General features: G+C 46.0%; 1 protein-coding gene across 2 annotated transcripts in view; it reads right to left on the bottom strand.

The window, feature by feature from the left end:
* Positions 1-26,742, bottom strand: part of RPTOR (regulatory associated protein of MTOR complex 1) — a 416,763-nt gene that overhangs the window by 326,207 nt on the left and 63,814 nt on the right. For both annotated transcript variants that reach the window (XM_025362539.1, XM_025362540.1), the window contains exon 2: positions 11,996-12,098. In XM_025362539.1, the coding sequence (XP_025218324.1) occupies positions 11,996-12,098 (103 nt within the window). The remainder of the gene's footprint in view (positions 1-11,995; positions 12,099-26,742) is intronic.

Below are 26,742 nucleotides of genomic sequence, written 5' to 3'. Positions count from 1 at the left end.
CTGGCCGTGGCTAACGGGTGCTACTGACCCCCCAGGCCCAAAGGCAGCCCAGCTGGTGCGCCAAAACCCAGCCCCTCGGACCTCAGAGTGTGAGCTCGCGCTCCTCCTTCAGCTCTCCGCTCTTCCCTCCCACCGCCGGCCCTGACGTCTCTGCCGCAGCATTCTCTGGCCTCCAGGCCATTCAAGCTTGGCCTCGTACTGGCCTCTGTTCTACTGCATGAGTCCTAGTCTCACCTCCCCAGCTGTACTACCACTGCCTTGAAAGCAAGAGCACAGCTTACAGTTCCTTGTGCATAGCACTATGCTTAACATATACGTTTCCACCTCACCAATATTTGTTAACCAACTTGACTAGTCCATGAATCCCTAATGGTTGCAAGAATCAATGGGGAAGTCCATGCAAGTCCTCTGTAAGCCACCGCCAAGGGCGATCACGACTATTTTCAGCTCGTCTACCCAAGGTCTCTTAATGCTCACGTGTACGCATTAAGAAGAGAAAAACAAAGCTAAGAGCCTCCCAAATGTTCCCTTGGGATGACAGAATTTCCATGCATCTGACAAACCTTTGGCATTCCCACCTCTTCGGATAACAGCTACCATTAGCTGACACACAAAACCATTTCCGCTAAATGATGCCCCCTGCTCAGCATGCAGCTCATTCGCACTCTGCCGCCACAGCCGGTTCCCCAAGAGTGGGGCACACACAGTTCTTCAGCAGGATTGTTTTCAGTATTATTGTTGTAGCATTTAATGTCGGGCCATAAAACAAAACAGCCTCTCCCGTGCCTCTCTGAAAAGAGACAAGTGTCACTTCCATGAACTAGAACAGCATCTTATTATCCAGAGAAGGGAGGAGCAGGGGTGGGAAAAGAGGCCTCGGCCGTCGGCAGGGGCAGGGCTGGAAACGCAGGTGCGTACTGCGACCCCTTCTCGCCAGTTCCAGCATGCTCAGGACCTGGATCCCATTTCTCACGAGCTGACTCCACAGCCCCGGGCTTCATCTGGATGACCTAGCAGGGAGGCCACACCGTCCAGAGCCGCACTGGTCATTGGCCCCTTGTTTGCTCACAGACAGGACACCTGCTCTTCCTCAGCTCTGGAAGGAGTGCTGTCTTCCTGTGTGGTTCAGGCACAAACAGTTACCCAAAAACAAACAGAAAGGTAAGGCTGCGTCTATTTTTCAAGCTTCTCATACCCCTCCGACATCAGCACAGACCACCTTCCGCTCCACCCCATCCTGCCCAAAAATGAGCCCCATCCTCAGGGTTCTACATAAAGCACAGGGGATTCACACATAGTGCTACCTGACATACTGGATTCACACATACTGCTACCTGACACACTGGATGTTTAATCTGTACAGGATTCACACATACTGCTACCCGACATACTGGATATTTAATCTGTACAGGATTCACACATACTGCTACCTGACATACTGGATGTTTAATCTGTACAGGATTCACACATACTGCTACCTGACACACTGGATTCACACATACTGCTACCCGACATACTGTATGTTTAATCTGTACAACGAAATAAGCAGCACCATGCATCTACTCCCAGAATCTGCTGGAGACCTTCAACCCTGAGTAAGTGGCTGTCCCTCAAGGCTGCACGCCCGGCGGTGGGGCTCAATGAGCTGTGTTCACTGCAGCCCTCTTTCATAGTCAGCCCCACAGAAAGCAGCGGGAGAGGCACGGATTCAGGCAGCAGCTCGTGCAGCACTGTGGCCCCTGCTCCCCATGCAGCACTGGGGCGTGTTGAGGGGTGTGGGTGATCTGGAGTGGGGGTACTGGGGCGTGTTGGGGGGTGTGGGTGATCTGGAGTGGGGGTACTGGGGCGTGTTGGGGAGGGGTGTGGTTGATCTGGAGTGGGGGTACTGGGGCATGTTGGGGGCTGTGGCGATCTGGAATGCGGGTACTGGGGCGTGTTGGGGGAGTGTGGGCGATCTGGAGCAGGGGTACTGGGGCATGTTGGGGAGGGGCATGGGGTACTGGGGCTGGTGCTATGTTCTGAATGTGTCCCCCAAAATGTATGTGTTGGAACAGAAGCCCAATGTGATAGTATGAAGAGATGGGGCCTTCAGGAGGCGATCGCGTCTCATAAAAGGGCTGGAGGGAACTAGTCACACCCTTCTGCCTTTCTGTCCCTTCCACCATGACAGGACACAGTGTTACAGCACTGGAAGATGGACAGGGCCCTCAGGAGACACCAGGCCTGCCAGTGCCTTTATCTTAGACTCCTCAGCCCCCAGAACTGTGTGAAATGCATTTCTGTTGTTTATAAACTACTCAGTCTTAGGTATTCCGTTAGAGCAGCAACAATAGACTAAGACAGGGTTGTAGGGGTCGGGATGCTTGGGCGCCATGACATAGTGGTCGGGGTACTTGAGGTGTTGTGATGTTGGGGTAGAAGTAGGGACTGGGGTTGGGGCGGCGGAGGTGAGGACCAGTCTCTGCACCAAACTGGGTCTCTGCTCCCAGTTAATTCCCCAGCCCCACTAGCTCCACTTTACAGATGAGGAAACTGAGGCCCAAAACAGTTAAATGTGTAGCACAGCTGGAAGGAATAAAGCTGGAGTCTTAACACAAAATCTCGATTTCCAGTAATAGACCTCAAAATGCTAAGACCAAATATAAAATCCTGAGCTCTGACTTCTAAACGGTAACAGGTTTTTAAGTAATTTGACTGCACCAATCCCTGTAAGGAAGGCTTCCTCCATGGCCCCAGTCATTCTCATCTTGAGGAAGGCAGAGCAAACCCATCGCCGAGCCCAGCCCCATCACTAGCACCCCACTCCTCGCCTTCCTGGACAAGCCGCCCCACAAGCTTCCCCACTTCATCTGCCTTCACTCTTCAGGTCGCTACAATCAGCCCGGACCCCACCTCTCAGCCTTGACAATGCTGACCAGAAGCTCCTCCATGCACTCATCCAGAAGCACACTGGTCCTCCTCTTCGGCACCCCTCTCTGCACCCTCAGGGCCCTGCCTCTGCCCCACACCCTCTGGTCTAGTTCGTGCTATGCGGTGACCTCCCCTGGGTCCTCTAGTCTATAACAAGCCCCCTTCTCCCACCAGATCCACTTTCCACTGGATGGTGGCTCCACTCGGAGGTTCCTAGAAGCACCTCACCATGTGCAAATGGAATCCCAACATCTGCCCAGCTGGCCCAGCTCCCAGTCTTGGTTACTGGTGTATCATCCTTCCCTTGGCTGGCCAGGCCTGAAACCTAAAGCACTTGTTGAAAATGCTAAAATCCCTTCTTTTAACAATCCTAAAGCCACAAGGTGGGTCTGGGAAAAGCTGGCATCTGCCCCAGGATGATGGGAGCCACAGTGGCCTGGAATGAGCTGTCAAGTCTGACTGGGCCCAGAGCCCATGCAGAGGAAGAAGGAGAGGTGTGGTTGCAGGGAGGTGACCATACGGGTGTTGGACCAGGACAGTGAGAAAGGCAGACACTGGGGGTGAAATGGCAAAGGATAACGGGGTCAGAGAGGGACAGCAATGGCAGAGAGGAGAAGAGGGTCCACACAGGAGGGGGTACCACATTAGCCAATACAATAAGGACAAAGAATACCAAGGTTGTCACTGTCAGAAGATGGAGCTACAAATATGGAAACCCTCATGAGGTGGAATAGGCATGAATGTAAATGTAGAGAGGCACAGAAATACTGAGACAAATGTGTATAGAGAGAAGCACACGTACACAGTATGCACACACACACACAGTATGCACATGCACAGTATGCACCCATACATACAGTATGCACACGCACACAGCATGCACACACACAGTATGCACACACACAGTATGTACATGCACACAGTATGTACATGCACACAGTATGCACACACAGTATGCAAGCACACGGTATGCACAAGCACACAGTATGCACACACACAATATGCACACACAGTATGCACACGCAGAGTATGCACACAGTATGCACACGCACACAGTATGCACACAGTATGCACATGCACACAGTATGCACACACAGTATGCACACGCATATGGTGTGCACACACGCAGTATACACACGCACACAGTGTGCACACACAGTATACAGATGCATATCAGCATGCATGCACACAGTATGCACACACACGGTATGCACATGCACGCAGTATGCACACACACACAGTATGCACACAGTATGCACACACCGTATGCACACAAAGTATGCACATGCACACACGCACACAGTATGCATACACACAGTATGCACGCACATAGTATGCACGCAGAGTATGCACACACACAGTATGCACACACACAGTACGCACACACACACAGTATGCACACACATGCATTTCCTTGCTCTGTCCAGCAAGAGAGGTCCCGGGAGCAATAGCACGCCAGTTCAAAGAGAACACCTGGCACCCACATCTCAGTTTCTAACACCACATTCCACTAGGAGGAATGAGGCTGCGAAAAAGACTAGAGAAGACAAAGTAAGCACATGCTCCATGAATGATGGAAGCAAGACAGAAATCAAAGAATCCGACCCAATGGGTTCCTAACAACCAGAGGGAGACAAGCTCGGCACCAAAGGATAACGCCGGATTCTAAATCCCCTGAATGAAAATGAAGGCCATGAGTTCAAAATGAAGAAACTGAAAGTGACGAGGAAAGGAATATTTGCACAATCTCAAAGCACCTCTTCCCAAAAATACCTTTCAACTACAAAGGGGAATTTCACATGAGGTCCAGCAGGTGCCAGCTTAATCAGCTGAGAAGATCTGCATGACCAGTAATGGATAAATCACAGCCCCGCACCACCCGGCGCAGCCCGCGCGAAGCAGGCAGCTCTGCGCGATGCTCCTGCCAGCGAAGCATGACCTAAATGGAATCATCAGGAGACACAGAAGACGTTCTACTAAACCAAGAGGCTGCCATCTTCACACGCCAGGGTCGGGGTGTCACGGAATGCCTGTGGAACTGCTTTAGACTGAGTGAGAGGAAATTAGGATGGCGCATGGATGAGCAGGATTCTGGTGCTACAAAGGACATTCCTGGGACACTGGCAAACCTGCATGCAGCTGAGGCTTATGTGGCAGTCACACATCCATGCGAATCTCCTTGATTTTGGTGACTGCATTGTCGTCTGGAAAGAGAAACTCCCTGTTGTCAGGAATTACACACTAAGGAATTCAGAGGTGCTGAAGCACCATGTCAGCAGCCTTCTCTCAATGAATCAGAAAGGAAACAGCTTAGTACTATACTTGCAACTTTTGTAACTTTTTTTTCATAATAAAAAATGAGCCTAGTGTGGTAGCTCATGCCAGTAATTTCAACACTTTAAGAGGCTGAGGTGGGAGGATCACTTGAGCCCAGGAGTTCGAGACCAGCCTGAGCAACGAAGTGAGACCCTGTCTCCACAAAAAATTTTAAAAGCGTGGGGGATGCACGTCTACAGTGCCAGCTACTCAGGAAGCTGAGGGAGGAGGATGGCTTGAGCCTAGGAGTTTGAGGCTGCAGTGAGCTATGATCACGCCACTGCACTCCAGCCTGGGCAACAGAGTGAGGTCCTATCTCAGAAAAATGAAAATTTTAAAGCAAATAAATAAACTAAAAAATAAAATGTGGGCTGCTACACACTCCTGCAAACGTGCTGATTCCAATCACTAGGCTTCTTGTCCTCTCATGCCATATTGTTAAAACCACCATCACCAGGACCAGGCACCTGCCCACTTTTTAATAAAGGCCAAATAAAATTTTTCCAACTTAGAAAAAGCACATGCCCTTCTAATCTCAAAACTCACTTGAAATTATTAGAAAGTAGACTATATTTCTAAACTGCAGAAAAACTTTTAAAACACAATTTTCAGAAATCTCAATTGCCGGATCTTCCACACCAAGAAAGAAGCATGGAGTTCTTTCCATTCTCATTAACATTGTGTAAATACTGATCAAAGAGACTGTGTGGGAGAGGGCGGTGAGCTCTGATAAAATCTCAGGCTCTTCAGGCCGGGAAGAGCAACTCAGATCCTCAGATGACACCACCTACACAACCCCACAGGGCCTGCGTGTCCCCGGAGCACACACCGGGATCTGGATGAGGAGGGCTTCTTCTAAAAGCCCAACATAAGCATCGCTGCAGAGGAGGAGGAAACAACTGATTACATTCAGCTGTGACAGGGGACCGATGAAGCGGAAAGAGTCCACGGTGCCTAATAAGAAGTCAATTTCAACCAGCACAGTCATCGGGAGCCAGCAGTGAGCCAAGAGAGCATCTGAGAAAATCAGCCACAAAACACAGCAGCTCCATCATGGGGTGTGGGGGACACGCAGCCTGGAAGGGGTGAGGGAACTGTCATCCTAAAACACCCTCACGTAGTGAGACAGCCAAATAATGCAGGAAACACTTTATTTCCAATTCAGATCAGATTAGATTTAGATGAGAAGAGTTTGGGGTTTTTTGAGACAGGATCTCACTCTGTTGCCCAGGCTGGAGTGCACTGGCACAATCACAGCTCACTGCAGCCTCGACCTCCCAAGCTCAAGTGATCCTCCTGCTGCAGCCTCCAGAGTAGCTGGGACTACAGGCATATCTGTCATCTCAAAATCAGCCACCATGCCCCCCTAATTTTCTGATTTTTCGTAGAGACATAGTCTCTTACTATGCTGCCCAGGTTGAGAATAATTTGTAATTTTTGTTAAAGTAATAAAGGGAACTTCTGCTTTTGCTTAGGATGTAGAAAACTGGGGGGAAAGAGTTGCTCCAATCCTATCAACATGAGAAAGCTGAATAATCACCAACATCATCACTTTTCTTGAGCTCGTAAGAGAGCTGAGACCGTAGGGCAGACAAATAAACCAAATCCCACAGGCCCGTCCTCTCTGAGAGCCCAGGCACATGCACAGATCATCTTCAAAGAGCACAGGTCTGCAAAAGAAACCAGCTAAGATGGTAACGCGTCCTCAAGGCCCCACTGTGGGCTCACATATCCATGTGGAAATGCAGGGGGTCCAGGCACAAGGGGCGCTCACACTCCCCTGCATGCACCCTCACTGCACGCTCATGAGAAGCACCCACTGGAGGCAGCACAGAGTGTGGAGAGGTTAACGCCCACCTGCCCCTAGAGACCTCCTCCCCTAGGAAGCAAAGCCAGATCCCAGGGGCCAGAAGCCCCTCAGTCCACAAGAACAGGCAAACACTCCTGTACCTGGAGGGTGGGAGGAGATACAGACAAAACCTACCTTGCTCACCATGGGCTTAGAACACATTGTCCCAAGACACAGGTGAAGGGCATGGAGGATGGGGTGAGGGAAGGTGCAAAACGGCCTACTCCTGGGTTAGGAGCAGAACACGCCCTGGGCACAGAATTCTACACTGAACCGAGGCAGACATTTGCCACCACTGGGAGGACAGGCGAAAACGCTGCAACTGCACTCCGCCCAAGGCCCAGACACCCAGGGCCTGCCTGAGACTAAAGAGAAACCAGGACCACAGAGAACTCCCACCACTCCACAGCCTGGCACTGGGTCACTAGCAATGGAAATCCTGTGCCAGGAGACAGGCAAAGCCAGGGACCACTCGGTGTGGCAGGTGGGCAGGCACAGCTCAGGCTAGGGGTGGAGCAGGAACCCTGGGAAAACCCCCTGGCATGCCTGTGCCCACCCTAACACAGGAGGACCGTGCTGGTCAGCTTTACGTGTCCACTAGGCCAGGCCATAGCATTCAGCAATTCAATCAAACACGAACCCAGGTGCCACCGTGAAAGCACTCTCTACACGCGGTGACATCCACCATCAGCTGGCTTAAAGGAGATTTTCTTTGGTAATATGGGGGGGTCTCACCCAAATAGTTGAAGGCCTTAAGAGCCAAACTGAGGTTTTCCTAAGAAGAAATTTCTGCCTGAAGACTACAAGACATGCATGCGACATACATACACACATACTTATACTTATACACACACACACACACGCACACACACACACCCCTACTGCCCCTGTTTCTCTGGAGAACCTTGACTGATACAAGCACCAACTAATCACTCTAAGAACTAAGTTTCTGCTGCAGTAGGTATAACCACTACAACAACAAATTCCAACCCCAGTTAACTACTTACTAAACTATAGACTATACGACTTACCTCATTCGCCATTGTTCTACACACAATGTCCTGCATGCAATTAAAATTTATAAAGCACACAAAAAAGCAAAGAAAAGCACGTTACAGTCAAGAGATAATAAAGGAATTAGGAGATTCAGACTCAGGGCTGACCCTGATTTCTGAACTATAGGTCAAGGACTCTAAGGTAACTGACGAACATAGCAGAGGCTCTAGAAGGAAAGGCGGGCGATATGCCTTTCCCCTACAGATGGAAACTAAAATAGTCAATGGAAATGCTAGAAATAAAAAACCCAATATCAGAGAAAAAGAATTCCTTTGACTGGTTTATCAGCAGACTAACAAAAGCTCAATGCGGCATGGGAGAGAACAAACGGGAAGAGCTGCGATACAATGTCCAGCAGCGCAATCCATAGAGAGCTGAGTCCCAGAACACAGAGACACACAGAAGAGCTGAGGGATAATGCCCAGCAGCGCAAGACATAGAGAGCTGAGTCCCAGAAGAGAGAGAAAACATCAATAAATATTTGAAAAGACAATGGGAACTTTTCAAAGATGAAGACATCAAACTACACATTCAAGAAGCTCACAGAAACCCAAAAAGAATAAATTTCACAGATGCACCCATAGTCCCAGCTACTCAGGAGGCTGAGGCAAGAGGATCACTAGAGCCCAGATGTTCAAGCCCAGCCCAGGCCACAAAGACAAAATGAAGAATTTTCCAAACAGAAATCTAGGAAAATTTAATGCCTATAGACCAGCACCGCAAGATATGTTAAAGTAAGTTCTTCAGGCATGATGATTATGATACCAGATAGAAACCTGGAACTGTGGAAAGAAATGAATGGTCCTCAAAACAATAAATATGAAGGTAAATATAAAAGACATCTATTCATTATTTTAAAAAATCTTTTAAAAAACTGACAGTTCAGCAGTTCCTTAAAGAATTAAACATACACTTGGCCAGGCGCAGTGTCTCACACCTGTAATCCCAGCACTTTGGGAGGCCGAGGTGGGTGGATCACCTGAGGTCGGGAGTTCGAGACTAGCCTGACCAACATGGAGAAACCCTGTCTCTAGTAAAAATACAAAATTAGCCAGGCATGGTGGTGCATGCTTATAATCCCAGCTACTCGGGAGGCTGAGGCAGGAGAATCGTTTGAACCCGGGAGGCAGAATATTTACCCAGAGAAAATATGTACACACAAAGATCAAGTGCTTATAGCAATTTTATTCATAAATGCCAAAAACTAGAAACAACCCAAATGTCTGTCAGCTAGTAAATGGATAAACAAATTGTGGGAGAGCCACAAAAAAGGAATGAAGCAAAAAAACTACTAATACACGTAGCTACACAGATGAATCACAAACAAATTCTGCTAAAGGAAAGAAGCAAGATACAAGAAACTACAAACTATATGTCACCACTTAAATGACATTCTGTAAAAGGAAAAAATCAGATCAACGGTTTCCAGAGGCCAGAGAAATGAGAGGGGATCGATTACAAAGGGGCCCAAGGGAACTTCCTTGGTGTGACAGAAATATTCTATACATTGATTATGGCATTTGTTACACGACTGTATATATTTGTCAGAACTTAAAAGAAATGTACACCTAAAAAATGTGAACTTTACTGTATATAAATTGTATCTCGGCCACGCGTGGTGGCTCATGCCTGCAATCCCAGCACTTTGGGAGGCCGAGGCGGGTGGATCACCTAAGGTCAGGAGTTTGAGACCAGCCTGGCCAACATGGTGAAACCCCATCTCTACTAAAAATACAAAAATTGCTTGGGCATGGTGGCAGATGCCTATAATCCCAGTTATTGGGAAGCTGAGGCAGGAGGATCACTTGAACCTGGGAGGCGGAGGCCGCAGTGAGCCGAGATCATGCCACTGCACTCCAGCCTGGGCGACAAAAGTGAGATTTGGTCTCAAAATTTAAAAAATTTTAAAAAAAATTGTATCTCAATAAATTTGATGCTAAAATAAGAAAAGTAGATATAGTGTGGAATGGTTAAGAGCAGTCTCTGATGGAAGAAAAACTTTGCAAACCGTACCTCTGCTAAAGGACCAATATTCAGCATACATAAAGAACTCCTACAACTCAACAACAACAAAATAAACAACCCAATTCAAAAATGGGCAAAGAGGCCGGGCGCGGTGGCTCACGCCTGTAATCCCAGCACTTTGGGAGGCCGAGGCGGGCGGATCACAAGGTCAGGAGATCGAGACCACGGTGAAACCCCGTCTCTATTAAAAATACAAAAAATTAGCCGGGCGTGGTGGCGGGCGCCTGTAGTCCCAGCTACTCAGGAGGCTGAGGCAGGAGAATGGCGTGAACCCGGGAGGCGGAGCTTGCAGTGAGCCGAGATTGCGCCACTGCACTCCAGCCTGGGGCACAGAGCCAGACTCTGTCTCAAAAAAAAAAAAAAAAAAAAAAAAAATGGGCAAAGAACTTAAATAGACATTTCTCCAAAGAAGACCTATAAATGGTCACAAGGCCCATAAAAGATGCTCAACATCACATATCATTAGGCAAATGCAAGTTAAAACCACGAGATCCACTTCACACCCGTTAAGATGACCATTAGAAAAATAAATAAATAACAACTGTCGGCCAGGACGTGGAGAAACTGGAATCCTGGTACACTGCTGATGGGAACGTGAAATAGTGCAGCCACTGTGGAAAACAATAGGTTGATTGCTCAAAAAACTAAACGCAGAATTACCACGTGATCCAGCAATTCCACTCCTAGGTACATATCCAAAAGAATTATAAGTAGAGACTCAAACGGGTAGTTGTACACCCATATCACAGCAACATGATTCACAGTAGCCAAGAGGTAAAAACAACCTAAATGTCCATCAACAGATGAATGGTTACAGAAGTGTGGTGTACCTATACAATGAAATATAATTCAGTCTTAAAACGGAATGAAATTCTGACACATGCTACAATGTGGATGAACTTTGGGGGTATTATGCTAAGTGAAAGAAGCCAGAAACAAAGGGACAAATACCTTATCAGTCTACTGATATGAGGTCCCTAGAATGACAAATTCATAGAGACAGACAGTGGAATGGTGGTTACTAGGGGCTGGGGGAAGGCAGGAATGAGGAGTTGTGTAATGGAGACAGAGTTTCCGTTTGGGATGGTGAAAAAGTTCTAGAGATGGACAGTGAGAATGCTTGCATAACATTATGAATTATTTCATGTCGTTGAATTGTACACTTAATAATTCCTTGGTATTTTGTGTTGTGTATGTTTTACCACAATTAAAGAAAAACAAAAAACACACACACACACACAGTCTCTGGACTTGAACTGCATAGGTTCAAATCCCAGCTCTGCTACTTATAGGACAACCGTGAGCAAATTACTAATCTCTATGTCTCATGTTCCTCAGCTCTCAAATGGAGATAAGCAATAAACCCCACCACACAGGGTTGTTGTGAGCATTGTAAATTGTAAAGTGCTTCCTATGGTACCTGGCACACTAGAAGCACTCAGCAAATGCTGGCCATTGTTATGGGCCATGATCCATTATGTGATGCTTTGCTGGAAATGGTTCCATTCACCTTTTCTACATTTCCATGCAGGTATCAGTCATTCCATTTTTTTTTAAATGTACATAGATACTATTCCAGACAGAACATATTTAAAGTAGAAAATTATATAACCCAATAATCATTATCTTATTAATTTTTCTTGAAACACTTTCTCCACTACAAATCACAGGTGAATGCATCTGAAATTACTTAAAGGTGATGTGACTCCAAAAAGAAAAAAAATCCTGATTTGCACAGCTGGAGACAGACCCCTGGACCAGACCACAGGCTTGGCGAGCCCCGCCCAGCCCAGAGCCAGCCAGAGGGCCTTCGTGGCAGCGGGTGAGGGAGGTACTCACCGATCCAGCATTCCAGGCGCGCACAGGGCGTGGTCTTCACCACATCGGGAGGGTCCACACCAACATTCAGGCACAAAACTAAGGCAACACTGACTGTCTTCATCTGAAAGCATAACAGAAAGAGATATATATATTATATTTCAATATGGAACTCGTTTATGTGTTTTTCCAGCTTTTAAAATGTCCCCCAGAACACTGAGCCCCTTCCCCACCCACCTGCCCTCCAGCCAGCCCTCCACCTGTCACCTGGCTACCCCAGTGCAGGAGTGACGCCCTTCTCTGAAGGCAGGGTTTCACAGCAAGGGGGCAGGTGGTGAGAGGGACGTAGCAGGAAGGGCTATTCTCAGGCTTATGATAAATCTCCAGAAACGGAATTATTTGATCAAAAGATATAAACATTTTAACACACTCAATACATTCTGCCAAATTCCTTTGCAAAAAAAATTACACAAATTTACACTCCCACCAGATATTAAACCAGATATAAAATCCTTGTTATTTAAAATCATCAATCATTTAATGAGAAAAGCTGTCGTATTGATTTAGTTTGCATTCGTTCACATCAGTGATGTTGCCTGGTTCTCCTAGCGTTGTTCACTGTTCTCACTGCCTGCGTTGTTCACCCTCCATGGACCATCTACTCATTCCTCGTACTTACACTGTGGCATGGCCACACTGACCTCTCGGCCCTCAAACCCACAGTTCCCTCTGCTGGGAGTTCCCCTCCCCTGGGTCACCTGGCCGGCTCTGACTCTCTCCTCGGATCTCAGTTTAAAGATCAATTTCTTGGGGAGGCCTTCTCTGGATACCCCTCAACACACCTTCCACACTCCCCATCGGGGTGGAACCAGCTGGGGAACGCTGTGATCGCACCTGTCCTTTCCTCCTGGCAGAGCGCCAGCCCATGGACACTCCTCAGTGGGCCAGAGGCTCAAGTCCACTCGTTTGAGCAAAACCCTGCCCTGACTAGGTGCTAACTATCTGCGGAATGAGGGAAGACATGTATTTCGGTACAGTGTTTCTGTTTTACACTGACCCTTTAAGCTGTCTGGATGTTACTTATTCTGGTATATGATACAAGAAAAGGATTAACTTTTTCTCATAAAACTAGCCAGTTGTGTCAATCTCTGTTAAATAATCTGCCCCAAACTCATAGGTGTGCACAGATACATATATTAATTCTCACAGAGACAAAATTCTATTACTGGGTAATCAAATTCATCCCATTAACCTATCAACCAATACTTCTACTAGTACTACATTAATTTAACTAATTTATCTTTATATTTCATAATACTTGGGTCATTTTTCACCCTCAAATTTTTATTTTATTTTACTTAGCTATTTATATTCACTTATTTTTTTCAAATCAGTTCTTCAATCTTTTAATCCCATTGGGATTTTTATTAAAATTGCACTGAACTAAAATTGCAATGAAGTTTAATTTGAACTTAACGTTACGAAGTAACATCCTCATAATATTCTATTTTCTATACAGAACATAATATGGTTCTCCATTTACTCAATGTTCCTTTAACTGTTTTCAGTAACATTCTTATAGTTTTCTTCACGAATAAATCCTGTGCATTTCTTATTGGGATTATTCCTAAGATCTGGGTGTTCCATAGATCAGTAGAGCGATGACAGTTAACATTAATTTAATTGACAGTACATTTCGAGCAGCTAGAAGTGTGTGGTGGTGTGCACCTGTGGTCCCAGCTCAGAAGGCTGGGGCAGGAGCATTGCTTGAGCCCAGGAGTTTGAGGGTACAGTGTGCAATGACTGTGCCTGCCAACAGCCACTGCACTCTGGCCTGGGCAACACAGCAAGACCCCATCTCTAAAAATAAATAAATGAATAAATCATTTTTAAAATACCTAAAGAAAATAATTCGCATGTTCCTAGCATAAAGAAAAGATAGGCCAGGCACGGTCGCTCACCCCTGTAATCCCAGCACTTTGGGAGGCTGAAGCAGGCGGATCACCTGAGGTCAGGAGTTCAAGACCAGCCTGGCCAACATGGTGAAACCTCATCTCTACTAAAAACACAAAAATTAGCCAGGCGTAGTGGTGTGCACCTGTAATCCCAGCTACTAAGGAGGCTGAGACAGGAGAATTACTTGAACCCAGAGGCAGAGGTTGCAGTGAGCTGAGATTGTACAACTGTACTCCAGCCTGGGCAATAGACCAAGACTCCATCTCCAAAAAAAAATAAAAAGAAAAAAGAAAATGATAAATACTTAAGGTGATAGGTATCTCAATCACTCTGATTTGATTATATGAATGTATAAAATTATCACCAATAAAAATGTTTTTAATTTTTAATTTTAAAATTATTTCCAGATATTTCATGAGTATTTCAGGGAAATACGTATTTCCCCATAACAGTTTCTTATTGATAATTGTTGCTATATAAGAAAAATGGTTAGTTCCTTTACTACATTCTTAGTTAAACGTAATTGCTTTTTGGTGATTCTTTCAGGTTTTGAAAGTACACAACTATACTATCTAAGAAAAATAAGTCTGCCTCGTTCTTTCCAGTAGATCATTCCTCTTGTTTCAGTTTTAGGTCTTCATCTTTTATCAGGAAAAAGCACTGAAAATCAGAACAACAAAAGTCACTGTATTTAATTAGTGACTTTATTTATGTGACCAATTTATTTATTTAGTGACCAATATTTAAGTAATATTTAAGTAATCAGTATCCATAATCCCAAATCCCAATTATTGTATAGCAAACTCAGCCTTTGCGGATACACTGCTTAAAACTAGACATTTTCTGGAAACATTTCTGTGGTCTTCCTGTGGCCACGGCGAACACCTGTGAACACCTGCCTCACAACAGTTTTCGATCAAGGGTGTTCCTTTCATGCTCTGTAATACGGGGAGCAACGGATTCAAACCGTGGAGCAAGTTCCAAGCTGCTTCCTAAAGGAAGAGGCTGGCTTTGCCTACAGCCATCTGCAGGGGCCCTCTGTGGGAAGGGAAGCCTTCTAATGAGAAAACAATCTATACCATCAGGCTCTCTAATTTTCATAATAGATCGTGCGCTTCCCCACAGCTTAACTGGTTCCCAACTGGCTTCTCTTATCTTGTCCCTAATCTGCAGAGAGAATATGCCTTAAACTGATGTCAGGCTCCTGTAGCAAAATCCAGTGGAAGAAACAGCATTAACGGGCCAACGGGAGACACCCACCGGCTGCTTCCGTGGCCAAGTGCCACCGCCGCTGCCCTGGGGCTTGTCTGGCAGTGCTTTCTCCCCGTTGATCCATATGCTCTGTGCGCCCCAGGAAAAGGTGGGCAAAGCTGTTTTTCTGGGCTGATGTATGCTCAGTAACTTCCCATACAACCCTGTTCTTTCTTGCCCTCCGGAAGTTCACAGCCAGGTTTGGGGCTCAGTCCCAGCACTTCTGATCAATGGTGACCTCCCTGTGCTAAGGTGCTTGTGTCCTGAGCCGTGCAGTGTAGATACACAGTCTACTTCATCCTTCACCAAAGGGTCATGAACTAGGTGGTGGCGTTCCCCTCCCAGCAGGGCATCCAGGGAGTAAGGGGTGGATGCAAGTCCAGGGAGACAGCAAGTGGGGCAGCCAGGACTAGGGCAAGCTCGCTGGGTGAAGAGGCTCTGCAGCTGCTGGGTCTCCTTCCTCATCTGCGTATCGGGGCTGGGGAGGCGGTGGAGGCTGACACAGGGCAGTGAGGCGGCATTCCCAACACCTCTGACTTTATTCCTATTTCTCCTACCTCGGCTGTCATTCTAGACAAGTCATATTCCCTCCGCCTCTACAAATGCAGCTAATTAAATTTTTAAACTTCAACATTCCCGGTCAAATGAGTAGTTCTAGTTAATTATAAAAATGATCTCTGAAGATCCCTGAGTCCCTTACACAAAAGTACTAATAGAAGCCCAAGAATCGTCCTTGAGTCCCACGGGATGACTGAGGGGCCTCACCTCACTGTACCTCTCAGTGAGTGCGGTCTTCCTGACTCACCAAATGCTACTGAGAGAGACGTTTCTGACTTCTTTACAGGCCAGCAATAGGAAGGCATGGCCCTCAGCTGGAATGTGTGAAATTAGCTACACTATACAAAGACAAGAACCAAGACAAGAAAGAAATTAATTTGATTCATCCTTGTTTACACAATACACACCTAACCCTACATCCTGCATTCTACTTTGAAAGAAAACAAGAAAAACACCTGAGAATACACTGATACATGAACCAGAACAATGTGTTTGCTCTAACATCTAGCTACCAATTTAACTCCAAAACTGGGCAAAACACAGTGCTACCACATATCCTCAAGCCAAAAAAAATACGTCTTGCTCCTCTGCAAATTTTAACACTGTGAGCCTAATTTCAAATTTGGTCAGTTGTTTGTTTTGTTTTTTGAGACAGACTCTCGTTCTGTCGACCATGATGGAGTTCAGTGGCACGATCTCAGCTCGTTGCAACCTCTGCCTCCTGGGTTCTAGCAATTCTCCTGCCTCAGCCTCCCAAGTAGCTGGGATTACAGGCGCCTGCCAGCATTTGACAAGCTAACTTTTTGTATTTTTAGTAGAGACGGGGTTTCGCCATGTTGGCCAGGCTGGTCTCTAACTCCTGACCTCAGGTGATCCACCAGCATCCGCCTCCCAAAGTGCTGGGATTACAGGTGTGAGCCACCACACCCAGCCTCAAATTCAGTAAGTTTTTAAATTCTTAGCTATACCTAAAACGTCTTTTTGGCATTTTATTTTCATTTCTATGGCAACCTCGTTCCAAAAACTCTTGATTAATGTTTTTTAATAACAGTTACAGAATGTTTAAAATGTAAGGGCTATCAAATTTAATGTGCCAAAAACTGCATAATATTACATAAATAAGTTTTTTGACTTTAAGACATTTTCCTCCAATGCAATGTAATTTAAGATGACATGGTTATAGCCCCATAGGTTAATTTTGAATTTGAAAAGAGTATCATTTTGAGAAACTATAAAACCTTAAATGCTCACTAACAATGCATGGCCTTGGACATGACAGTTAATTTCAATCCCTCCTGAAAAATTTCCTCATCCTTAAAGTGAGGGGGTGGAGACAAATGACCTCTTAGGTGCTAAGGATTTTTCAGATTCTGAAGTTCTGACTCACGACTGGTCTTCCCAGCCATCCTGGAGGCACCCGCTAAAGTCAGGAGCACACGCCTAAGGACTCTGTGCCCCGGCTCAAGGTCTCCACCCAGTCATCCTGGAGGCACCCCCTAAAGGCTGGCACACACACCTAAGGATCCTGTGCCCGGCTCAAGGTCTCCGCGGCACTTTGGATTCCAGGTGGGAGAGGCTGGGGGCCGTCAAGCAGTGGGGTCCTGATGGTATTATAACAGCCTGGGCAGTGTTCTTGATGGTCCTTTGGTGCCAGCTTGGTTTTGAAATTCCAGTGTTCACCTTGGTGAAAGGATAATGTGATCCCTCTGCCCTGTCTCACAGAACACACCTAAGAGGGTTAAAACACCCAGGAGGGTTTGGAGCGGCACCCAGGAAGGTGAACACACCCAGGAGGGTGAACACACCCAGGAGGGTTTGGAGCGGCACCCAACATTCACCATGTTAGCATTTCCACTCTCCATGGAATCAATCAAGAGTGTCCAGTCTCACCCCAGCTCAGGCCAAGTGTTGCCGCCAAATGAGCTGTTAAATAATCCAGTGTTCAGAGCGTCTGGGTGTCAGATTTGCACACAGGGCCTGCAGACGAGATCACCTCCACTCGAAGGCCTGTAAGCTCAGAGCATGTCACCTCACAGGTGAAAGACGTATTAATGTCTGTCACCTCCCAAAGAATTCAAACCAAATCGCAAGGGATTTCCTTACTGGAGTCTTCCTTCATAACTGATTGGATAAAATCATATATATTTAAAAAGATACAGGTGATCAGGTGGCACAAACAAGCTTGAGTATAAATTCCCAGGCTGACGCGCAGTGACACCTAAGCCATCGTGCAGAATGAAGAAATTAAACATGTTCAGCAGCCCAATCACTGCCTTCTGCTCCCCACATTGAGAGTGTGGCTCACACTTATCCTCCCAACACCAACAACTGAGACTGGTGGAAAATAAACAGCAAGCAAGACTGGGGCTGGCCACGCGGGTCACAGCATTCACGATCCCCTGGTTTGTCTGAAGGCAGAGCCACCCAAATCCACCCAATTCCTGGGAGCGCTCATTAGGATTCAGAGCATCAAGCAGAAACTCGGAGCAAAGCCGAAGCTACACAAATGCATAATTTATAAAGAAAGTCAGAAACTAGAACATATAGCAAAGAGAGTAGATATACCTCGCAGGGAAGGGGAGGCGGATAACCAAGTTGTTCAAGAGAAGGAAAAGCCAGTTTGCCCCCTCACTTCCATTCCAAGCACTGCTACAAAGTGAGCATCAAGCCCGCCGGAAGCACATCCAACTGAATTTCTGCAAGCAAACCCTGCAGTCCAAAACAAGACCATCATCACCAGCAGCAACTGTGTTAGCTTGGGAGACTCCCTATTTTTATATTCCTTTGTTCATTTCAATGGGAATTGGGAATGAGGGGAGAGGTGCTTGAATTTATGAGCTCAGTTTGTTACCTTGAGCCAGAGGCCTCATTTAGATTTAAGCACTACTCTTTTTTTAGGCCAAATTCTGTCTATGTATCACTGCTTTTAAAATCTGCCTCCACCCCTGTAGAACGTCCTGATCAAAAGGAAACGAGAAGAGGAAAATTTCGGCCTCAGGGATGAGGAGGCCTCACCCACGGCGACCTTCGCACACAAGTGAGGAGTGCTGCAGTCCTCACCTGGCTCACCCCTTCCTGCGCCACGCAAACTGCACAAGGGACTTGGTGTGAGTTGAGTTCCAACATCACAGACCCTTGAGAAATTTAGATTTCTGAAAGTCAAAATAAGAACTGCATACATAATAAGTTTCATAAAAGGAATCGTTATAGCTCACTTTAAAGGTGCTAGTTTTATTCTGGGGGAAAAAAAGTTTATTATAGAAATTGTAACTGTTTTGGCCAGGCGTGGTGGCTCACGCCTGTAACCCCAGCACTTTGGGAGGCCAAGCCGGGTAGATCACCCGAGGTCAGGAGTTTGAGACCACCCTGGCCAACGTGGTGAAACCCTGTCTCTACTAAAAAGGAAAAGAAATAAATTAGCCGGCTGTGGTGGCGTGCACCTGTGGTCCCAGCCACTCGGGAGGCGGAGGTGGGAGAACTGCTCGAACCCAGGAGGCGGAGGTTACAGTGAGCCGAGATCACACCACTGCACTCCACCCTGGGTGACAGAGCAAGACTCCGCCTTTAAAAAAAAAAGAAAAAAAAAAAGTTGTAACTATTTTAAACAAACTAAAGAAACTCCTTTCTTAAGGAATTCTATACTGAATCCTTCTGTGGTTCCTCCAAAAACAAATGGTCAGCCCTGGTGCGGGTTTGTGAGCCCATGAGACTATGCCTGGGGTCTCTAAAAGAACCGCTTCCACCCTGAGGCCTAGTGTGCACAGCCAGTCAGCCCACCAAGGACTGAATGAGGAGCTAGGAACCATTTCTTTGCCTCTACCTGAAACGCCTTATGGGGTGAAATTAACAAAAAAAGAAAAAATTCTTCAGTCTCCTTACCTAAAAAGTGAAAATAAAAATATTTTGTCACAGAGCGAAAATACGAGGGTATATACACTTACAAATTAATTCCAAGTCATTCAACCGCATAAAATCTAAATATGATAAAATGTATTCTATGGAAGCCTAAAGTTCCAAGTTGAAGGGCATAATTAAATGGCATATATTAAACAGTGTTATATGATAAAATAGTATATGTCCTTTACAAAAACATACTTTCAGGTTGCACAACTGCTGGTGAACTCTGTTGGTAAAAATGGGTGAACTCTGGGGTAGGTGAATTGTATCTCAGTAGAGCTGTTTAAAAAATATGTTCTCAAAGAATATTAAATGGCACAGGACGTGCTCAAACACAACTGAAAAGAGGGGGGTACAAAACTGTACCCACAACTGTGATTCCAAATATAAGGTCACACCAAATGAAAACACAAGACGTCATGAGTGATTCTGACCTCTGCAGGGGAACGTGGATCATCTTTTCTTCTTTGTACCTGGCCCTTCTGCGTATGCACTTTCCATCTACCATAAACATGTTATTTCCATAAGCATGGGGGCAGAAGTGGGGATAAAAATGACTTTACCACAATAGTCAAAAATTTTTTTCATGGTTGTGCATGTATGTCTATACAACTGTTTTTATACCCTGAAGATATAGAAAATAACCTGCTCGGTCAGCTGAAGCTTGGGCGAGTATCCCAGGTAACGAGCGAGCTGGGCTGGCGTGAGGAATGTGGTGCTGGCGGTATTGGGCACACTTAGAGTTTGAGTCGTGTTTCACTTATTCCTGGGAACTCTGGTCCTTAAAAACCAACAAATAATTGGTCTTCGTAAAATAAGTATAGCAAAGGGCTCTAATATTTTTTTTTCCTCCACTCCTTCCCAGTTCAAGACACAAAGTGAAGCCTATTGCTTCAATAGGGCTCAAACGATCCTCCTATCTCAACCTCCCAAGTAGCTGAGACTACAGGCACACGCCACCATGCCTGGCTAATTTCTTAATATTTATTTCATGGAACGAGATTTATTTCATGGAAATTTATTTCAGGCCGGGCACGGTGGCTCATGCCTGTAATCCCAGCACTGTGGGAGGCCAAGGCGGGCAGATCACAAGGTCAGGAGTTTGAGACCAGCCTGGCCAATGTGGTGAAACCCCACCTCTACTAAAAATACAAAAATTAGCCAGGCACGGTGGTGTGCACCTGTAATCCCAGCTATTCAGGAGACTGAGGCAGAAGAATCACTTGAACCCGGGAGGCAGAGGTTGCAGTGGGCCAAGATCATGCCACTGCACTCCAGCCTGGCCAACACAGTGAGACTCCGTCTAAAAAAAAAAAAAAATTCAATTTTCAATGAATGGAATGATTTCAAGGCTGTTTAGAGATTTATTTGATAACACACTGGGCCACAGCTTTACTATTCCTGATGCAAATTAAAATTAGCCACATTATCATGGCACTGAGTCATTCATTCTGGGCTAATTTTCCTTCTACTCTTCATTATCCAGCAATATGTTACCCATGGTACAGGCTTCATCAAATCTACCCCAAGGCAAGTAAAAATACGCAGGGCTCCCAGGCAGGCCGAAGACATAAGCCCGTGGCATTTCTCAACAGAAAACTCTCGGAATGCTCAGAGCTTTGTTCTGCTTCTGTACCAGCCTTCTGCTTGGGCCAACGCATCTCATGAAGCCGTTCCAAAGGCCCCATAGCTCCAAATAGACGCGGGAGGTGGATTCCAATAACAGAGGCCTGGAAGAAAGGCCTCCGGGCCCCACTGCAGCTGCCACGGCATAAACCTGGCTAAATGGGATATTTTCAGGAAGATGACATCTAACATTAATGACAAGGGCTAACATTTACTTGGGAAGAAAAAGAATGGAGGAAGGGCAATTAGCCAGGAAGCTGTCATGGTGAAATAAGAAGGCCGGAGCTAGGTGTGGCAAGAGTGGAATGGGACAAGGAAGAAAGAAGCCTCAAAGAGAATAGGGAACAGCATGTGCTGCTAAGTGGGTATCAGAGATGAAAGGCATGGGTAAATCAAAGGTCTTGCACAGCTGAAAACCTAGTAATAAGCTGTCCATTAAGATGCCCCATGGGGAACCACGGCAGATACCTGCCATCTGCAGTTCCCCATCATCTTTTTAACACCTTCCGTATATCTTGACAATTTCTTATGCTCCGGGTCCTAGCTTACTAAGGTGAGGAAAAGAAGAACTGTGTCCTGACTCCCGCAGCGAAGGGGCCAGCATGTGACCTGGGTTCCTGTGATCAGATGCACCTACAAGATCAAACTCTAGACCCCGAGACTCCAGGCCCCCGTTCCACAGGGAGGTGAGCACCCTGTGAGCTGTGCGGCAGCGGTGCCTGGTCTTCCAGGACTCCTCCAATGTCTCAGTTGCTCGGCAGTTACAGAAGCCCCCTTGAGGTCTACCGTAACTTCAGGGGCCGGCTCTCGGGTCTTCTGGAGATCCTTAGCAAATCCCCTTTCTGCTTAACCTGGCGGGAACAGACTCAGATGTTTTCTCTGAATGGCTTTTTCTGCCGTCTACATAAGAATGATGGCTTAGCAAACCTCACCTTGGTAAAATAACGGTAGAACTCTCCCCATGACCCAACTATCCAAAGGAATCCGAAATGAGGAATTACCGTAGGACAAGGCCAAAGGTGGAAGGAATTATCAACGTGAAATAACAAATAGCATCACTGCTGTTTTCCTCCAAGTCCTGGTGATGAAGGCGACGGCACACGCAAGTATCCTTGGGGATTATTGACGCCTAAACCAGTTGTCGGCAAAGTGAGCTCTACAGTCAAGTCCAGAATTTTACAAATGCAGAGCGGCACACACATCTTCCCCAGGTGCTTCAAAGCCTCTCTCGGCTGTGGATTTTAAGATCTGAGCAGTGAGATGGTTTCTACAGCCTGCTATTCACTACACATATTTCTTCTTGACATTCTTGCAATTCTAATTGCCCAAAATATTTTTTTCTTTAACATTCTCTATTTGGTCTGATCTCATAAAGTTGAGAAAAACATGTAACACAAAACAAAGAAGGCCACGTTTACCACCACAGAGTTCCATCTGAACAAGAAAACCGCACCTATCAACACAGGCCTGCAAAGGCAACGCAGAAACCAGCGCAGGAATCGGATATTCTGAAGGGGCCACCTAAGTCACAAATCTTTTGTTGATATAGTAGTTGTTACAAATTCAAGCAGAGCCTTTCAATATTTGGATTTTTTTTTCTCTACAAAATAAATTTCAAAAATGGCATTCTTCAGGAAATATTTCAAGCATGAGACAAGGTGAGGCCTCTGAAACACAGAGGACAGGCCCCCTCCTCGGGGAGGCCACTTTGCTGTCCCCACAGGCCGGCCTGAGCACACCTCTGGGACCCCCAACCGCAGCCCGTGTCTTGGCGAGGATGTATTCGGGGATGGGTTCCCCTGGCTCTGCGGGGGTCTTCCAGGCCTGGCTTGTCTTTGCGCCCCCAGCACCTAGGATCCTTGCTGACATGAAGAGTGTCCAGCCGTTTCCTTGTCAGGAAGGGAGAGGACAATGAAACGCCCCAGTGGAGTGCAGCGGTGTCTCAGGGGAGGCCTTCCACCAACACCAGGAGGAAAGCCAACCTTCTTCCCGAGATCTGCGGCAGGAATCCCCTCAGCACGGCCACACCGGGGCGCAGAGACGCTGCTGCCACGGACGCCTCATCATGCTCCACAGCCACTTCTCCAGAATATGCAGCCCAGCCCGAGTCCAACACCGACCACCTCCTTCAACCATAGAGAGCACCTGTGTCCACACAGCAAGGCCCAGCCCGAGTCCAACACCGACCACCTCCTTCAACCATAGAGAGCACCCGTGTCTACACAGCAAGGCCCAGCCCGAGTCCAACACCAACCGCTTCATTCAACCATAGAGAGCACTGTGTCCTGTTAGGTCTTCTTGAAAGTGTCCATATATGAATGTTATTACATATTAAATATAAGCACAAGAAAAGAAGTATGAGGAGACAGAGATTCTGAATGTTCACTTCGAATGTCTTCATTAAATGCCTGTGGCATCAGAGTCAGGCCGGGTCCCAGGGGTGTGGTGCCCTGATGAACAAGATGTACCCTGTCCCTTCCAGGGACGAGAGACACACGTAACTTTCCTTCCAGAAATGCCCAGAGTGCCATGGATCTCACAGGAAAGACTTAGAACTAACCCTGTCTGACAGCACTGGGCAAAGCTTTGCAAGGCAAAGTGTCACTCGAGTCTGGAAAAAGAATTCAGAGGCAAACAAGAAGTGACGGGCCACGGAGGCTGCCAGGAGCAGAGGCAGGAAAGTGGCCAGGTTCTCCAAGCAGAGCCAGCAGGACTCCCGGGGAGGACGATCACTGAAGGCCACACAAGGAGGGGCCTTCATCTTACAGGAGATGCATCCAAGGGGGGGCCCCGGCTCTGTGGACACAGGCTGATGCTGATGGACTGCGGACTTTGAGATGCTTTTGGTTCTTTTTATAACTACACATATGTGCTCATATATATTACTTTGCTCTTAAAATTTCCATCCATGTTATGGCCTTATACCTTTGACAAAAGATTTTTTGTTTGTTTTTGAGCCAAAGGCTCGTTCTGCCTCCCAGGCTGGAGTGCAGTGGCGTGATCACGGCTCACTGCAGCCTCAACCTCCTGGGCTCAGGTGATGCTCCCACCTTAGCCTCCCAAGTAGGTAGGATCACAAGCGGGAGCCACCACACCAAGCTAATTTTTTTGTATTTTTTGTAGAGACAAGGTCTCGCTATGTTGCCCAGGTTGTGACAAATGATTTCCAAATCAGTTTCAACTAAAAGTTCAAAGAAGAGTATTTACACCCTTCTTCGTACATAAGACACAGGCTTCAGAGAACAAATGAGCCACAAAGCAAAGGCTGCAAATCAGAATGGCTTCAGATAATTCGACACTGGAAGCTAAGCAAGCCAGATTTACAACATAGAATTTAATAACTAGACAGTGAGTTACATGTGAAGACAGAGTAAACGTTAAGATTCACATTTTAGGCCCAACAGTGGCTCGCACCTGCAATCCTAGCACTTTGGGAGGCCCAGGTGGGAGGATCTGTTGAGCCCAAAAGTTTAAGACCAGCCTGGGCAACACAGCAAGACCCTGTCTCTCCAAAAAAAAATTTTTTTAACTAGCCAGGCATGGTGGTGCACATCTGTAGTCCCAGCTCCTTGGGAGGGTGAGGTGTGAAGATCGCTTGAGCCCAAGAGTTAGAGGTTACAGTGAGCTATGATGGTACTACTGTACTCTAGCCTGGGTGAAAGAGTGAAAACCCTTCCCTTAAAAAAGATGCCTATTTTTGGCAACCTACAGAATGGGAGAAAATTTTTGCAATCTACTCATCTGACAAAGGGCTAATATCCAGAACCTACAAAGAACTCAAACAAATTTACAAGAAAAAAACAAACAACCCCATCAAAAAGTGGGCAAAGGATATGAACAGACATTTCTCAAAAGAAGACATTCATACAGCCAACAAACACATGAAAAAATGCTCATCATCACTGGCCATCAGAGAAATGCAAATCAAAACCACAATGAGATACTATCTCACACCAGTTAGAATGGCGATCATTAAAAAGTCAGGAAACAACAGGTGCTGGAGAGGATGTGGAGAAACAGGAACACTTTTACACTGTTGGTGGGATTGTAAACTAGTTCAACCATTATGGAAAACAGTATGGCGATTCCTCAAGGATCTAGAACTAGATGTACCATATGACCCAGCCATCCCATTACTGGGTATATACCCAAAGGATTATAAATTATGCTGCTATAAAGACACATGCACACGTATGTTTATTGCAGCACTATTCACAATAGCAAAGACTTGGAATCAACCCAAATGTCCATCAGTGACAGATTGGATTAAGAAAATGTGGCATATATACACCATGGAATACTATGCAGCCATAAAAAAGGATGAGTTTGTGTCCTTTGTAGGGACATGGATGCAGCTGGAATCCATCATTCTTAGCAAACTATCACAAGAACAGAAAACCAAACACCGCATGTTCTCACTCATAGGTGGGAACTGAACAATGAGATCACTTGGACTCGGGAAGGGGAACATCACACACCGGGGCCTATCATGGGGAGGGGGGAGGGGGGAGGGATTGCACTGGGAGTTATACCTGATGTAAATGACGAGTTGATGGGTGCAGCACACCAACAAGGCACAAGTATACATATGTAACAAACCTGCACGTTATGCACATGTACCCTACAACTTACAGTATAATAATAATAAATAAATTAAAAAACAAACAAACAAAAAACAAAAAAAATAAAATAAAATAAACTTACAGATAGATGTTTAAAAAAAAAAATTCTATGTAAATTATCTAATCTACAGATACATTTTTTAATTGGAGACCCTTAGCCTTCACTTTTATTAAAAGAACGTGTTAAAAATAAAACATTTTTTATTCAAATCTAAAAAAAAAAAAAAAAAAAAAAGATGCCTATTTTTAAAACTGCCCTATTTTAGAGTGAGAGCAAATCTTCTAAGTTAAAGACTGATCACTTCCTGGTGTAATGCAATGTGAAGTCATCAACAACACTTACGAAGCATTCTTGCCAAAAAGACTTAATGTGGATATAATCAAACCTCTAGATTGAACTTCCAGTTTGCAGGAAATGCAGGGAATGAAACAACAGGTGGAACGACGCCATGAGGAGACACCCAGCAAAACCTAAGCGGGACACTCTCCAACACAAGCAGCAGGACCCTTCCGCAAGAAGTCCATGTCATTTACGGGGGGAGAAAAACGTTCTACATTTAGAAAAGACGAAAGAAACAAATGTAATGAGTAGATTTTGGTTTTTTTAAAAAACAGCTATAAAAGATGTTATTGAAACAGCTGAAGAAATCTCAATATGGATGAAATATTTAGATAATATTGTGGCAGTATGGTCAATTTTCTTAGGAGTGATATTGGTATTATGGTTAGACAGGTGAATGATGTTTTAATTCTTATGAGATGTGTGCAGGAGTATTCAGGAAGAAAATCACTCGCCAGGCATGGAGGCTCACGCGCATAACCTCAACACTTTGGGAGGCCGAGTCCGGCAAATCACTT

The sequence above is a fragment of the Theropithecus gelada genome, chromosome 16 (genome assembly GCF_003255815.1).
Source record: "Theropithecus gelada isolate Dixy chromosome 16, Tgel_1.0, whole genome shotgun sequence".
Taxonomy (NCBI): Eukaryota; Metazoa; Chordata; class Mammalia; order Primates; family Cercopithecidae; genus Theropithecus; species Theropithecus gelada.
The sequence above is the reverse complement of the archived record's forward strand: the minus strand, read 5'-3'. Positions and strand labels throughout refer to the sequence as shown.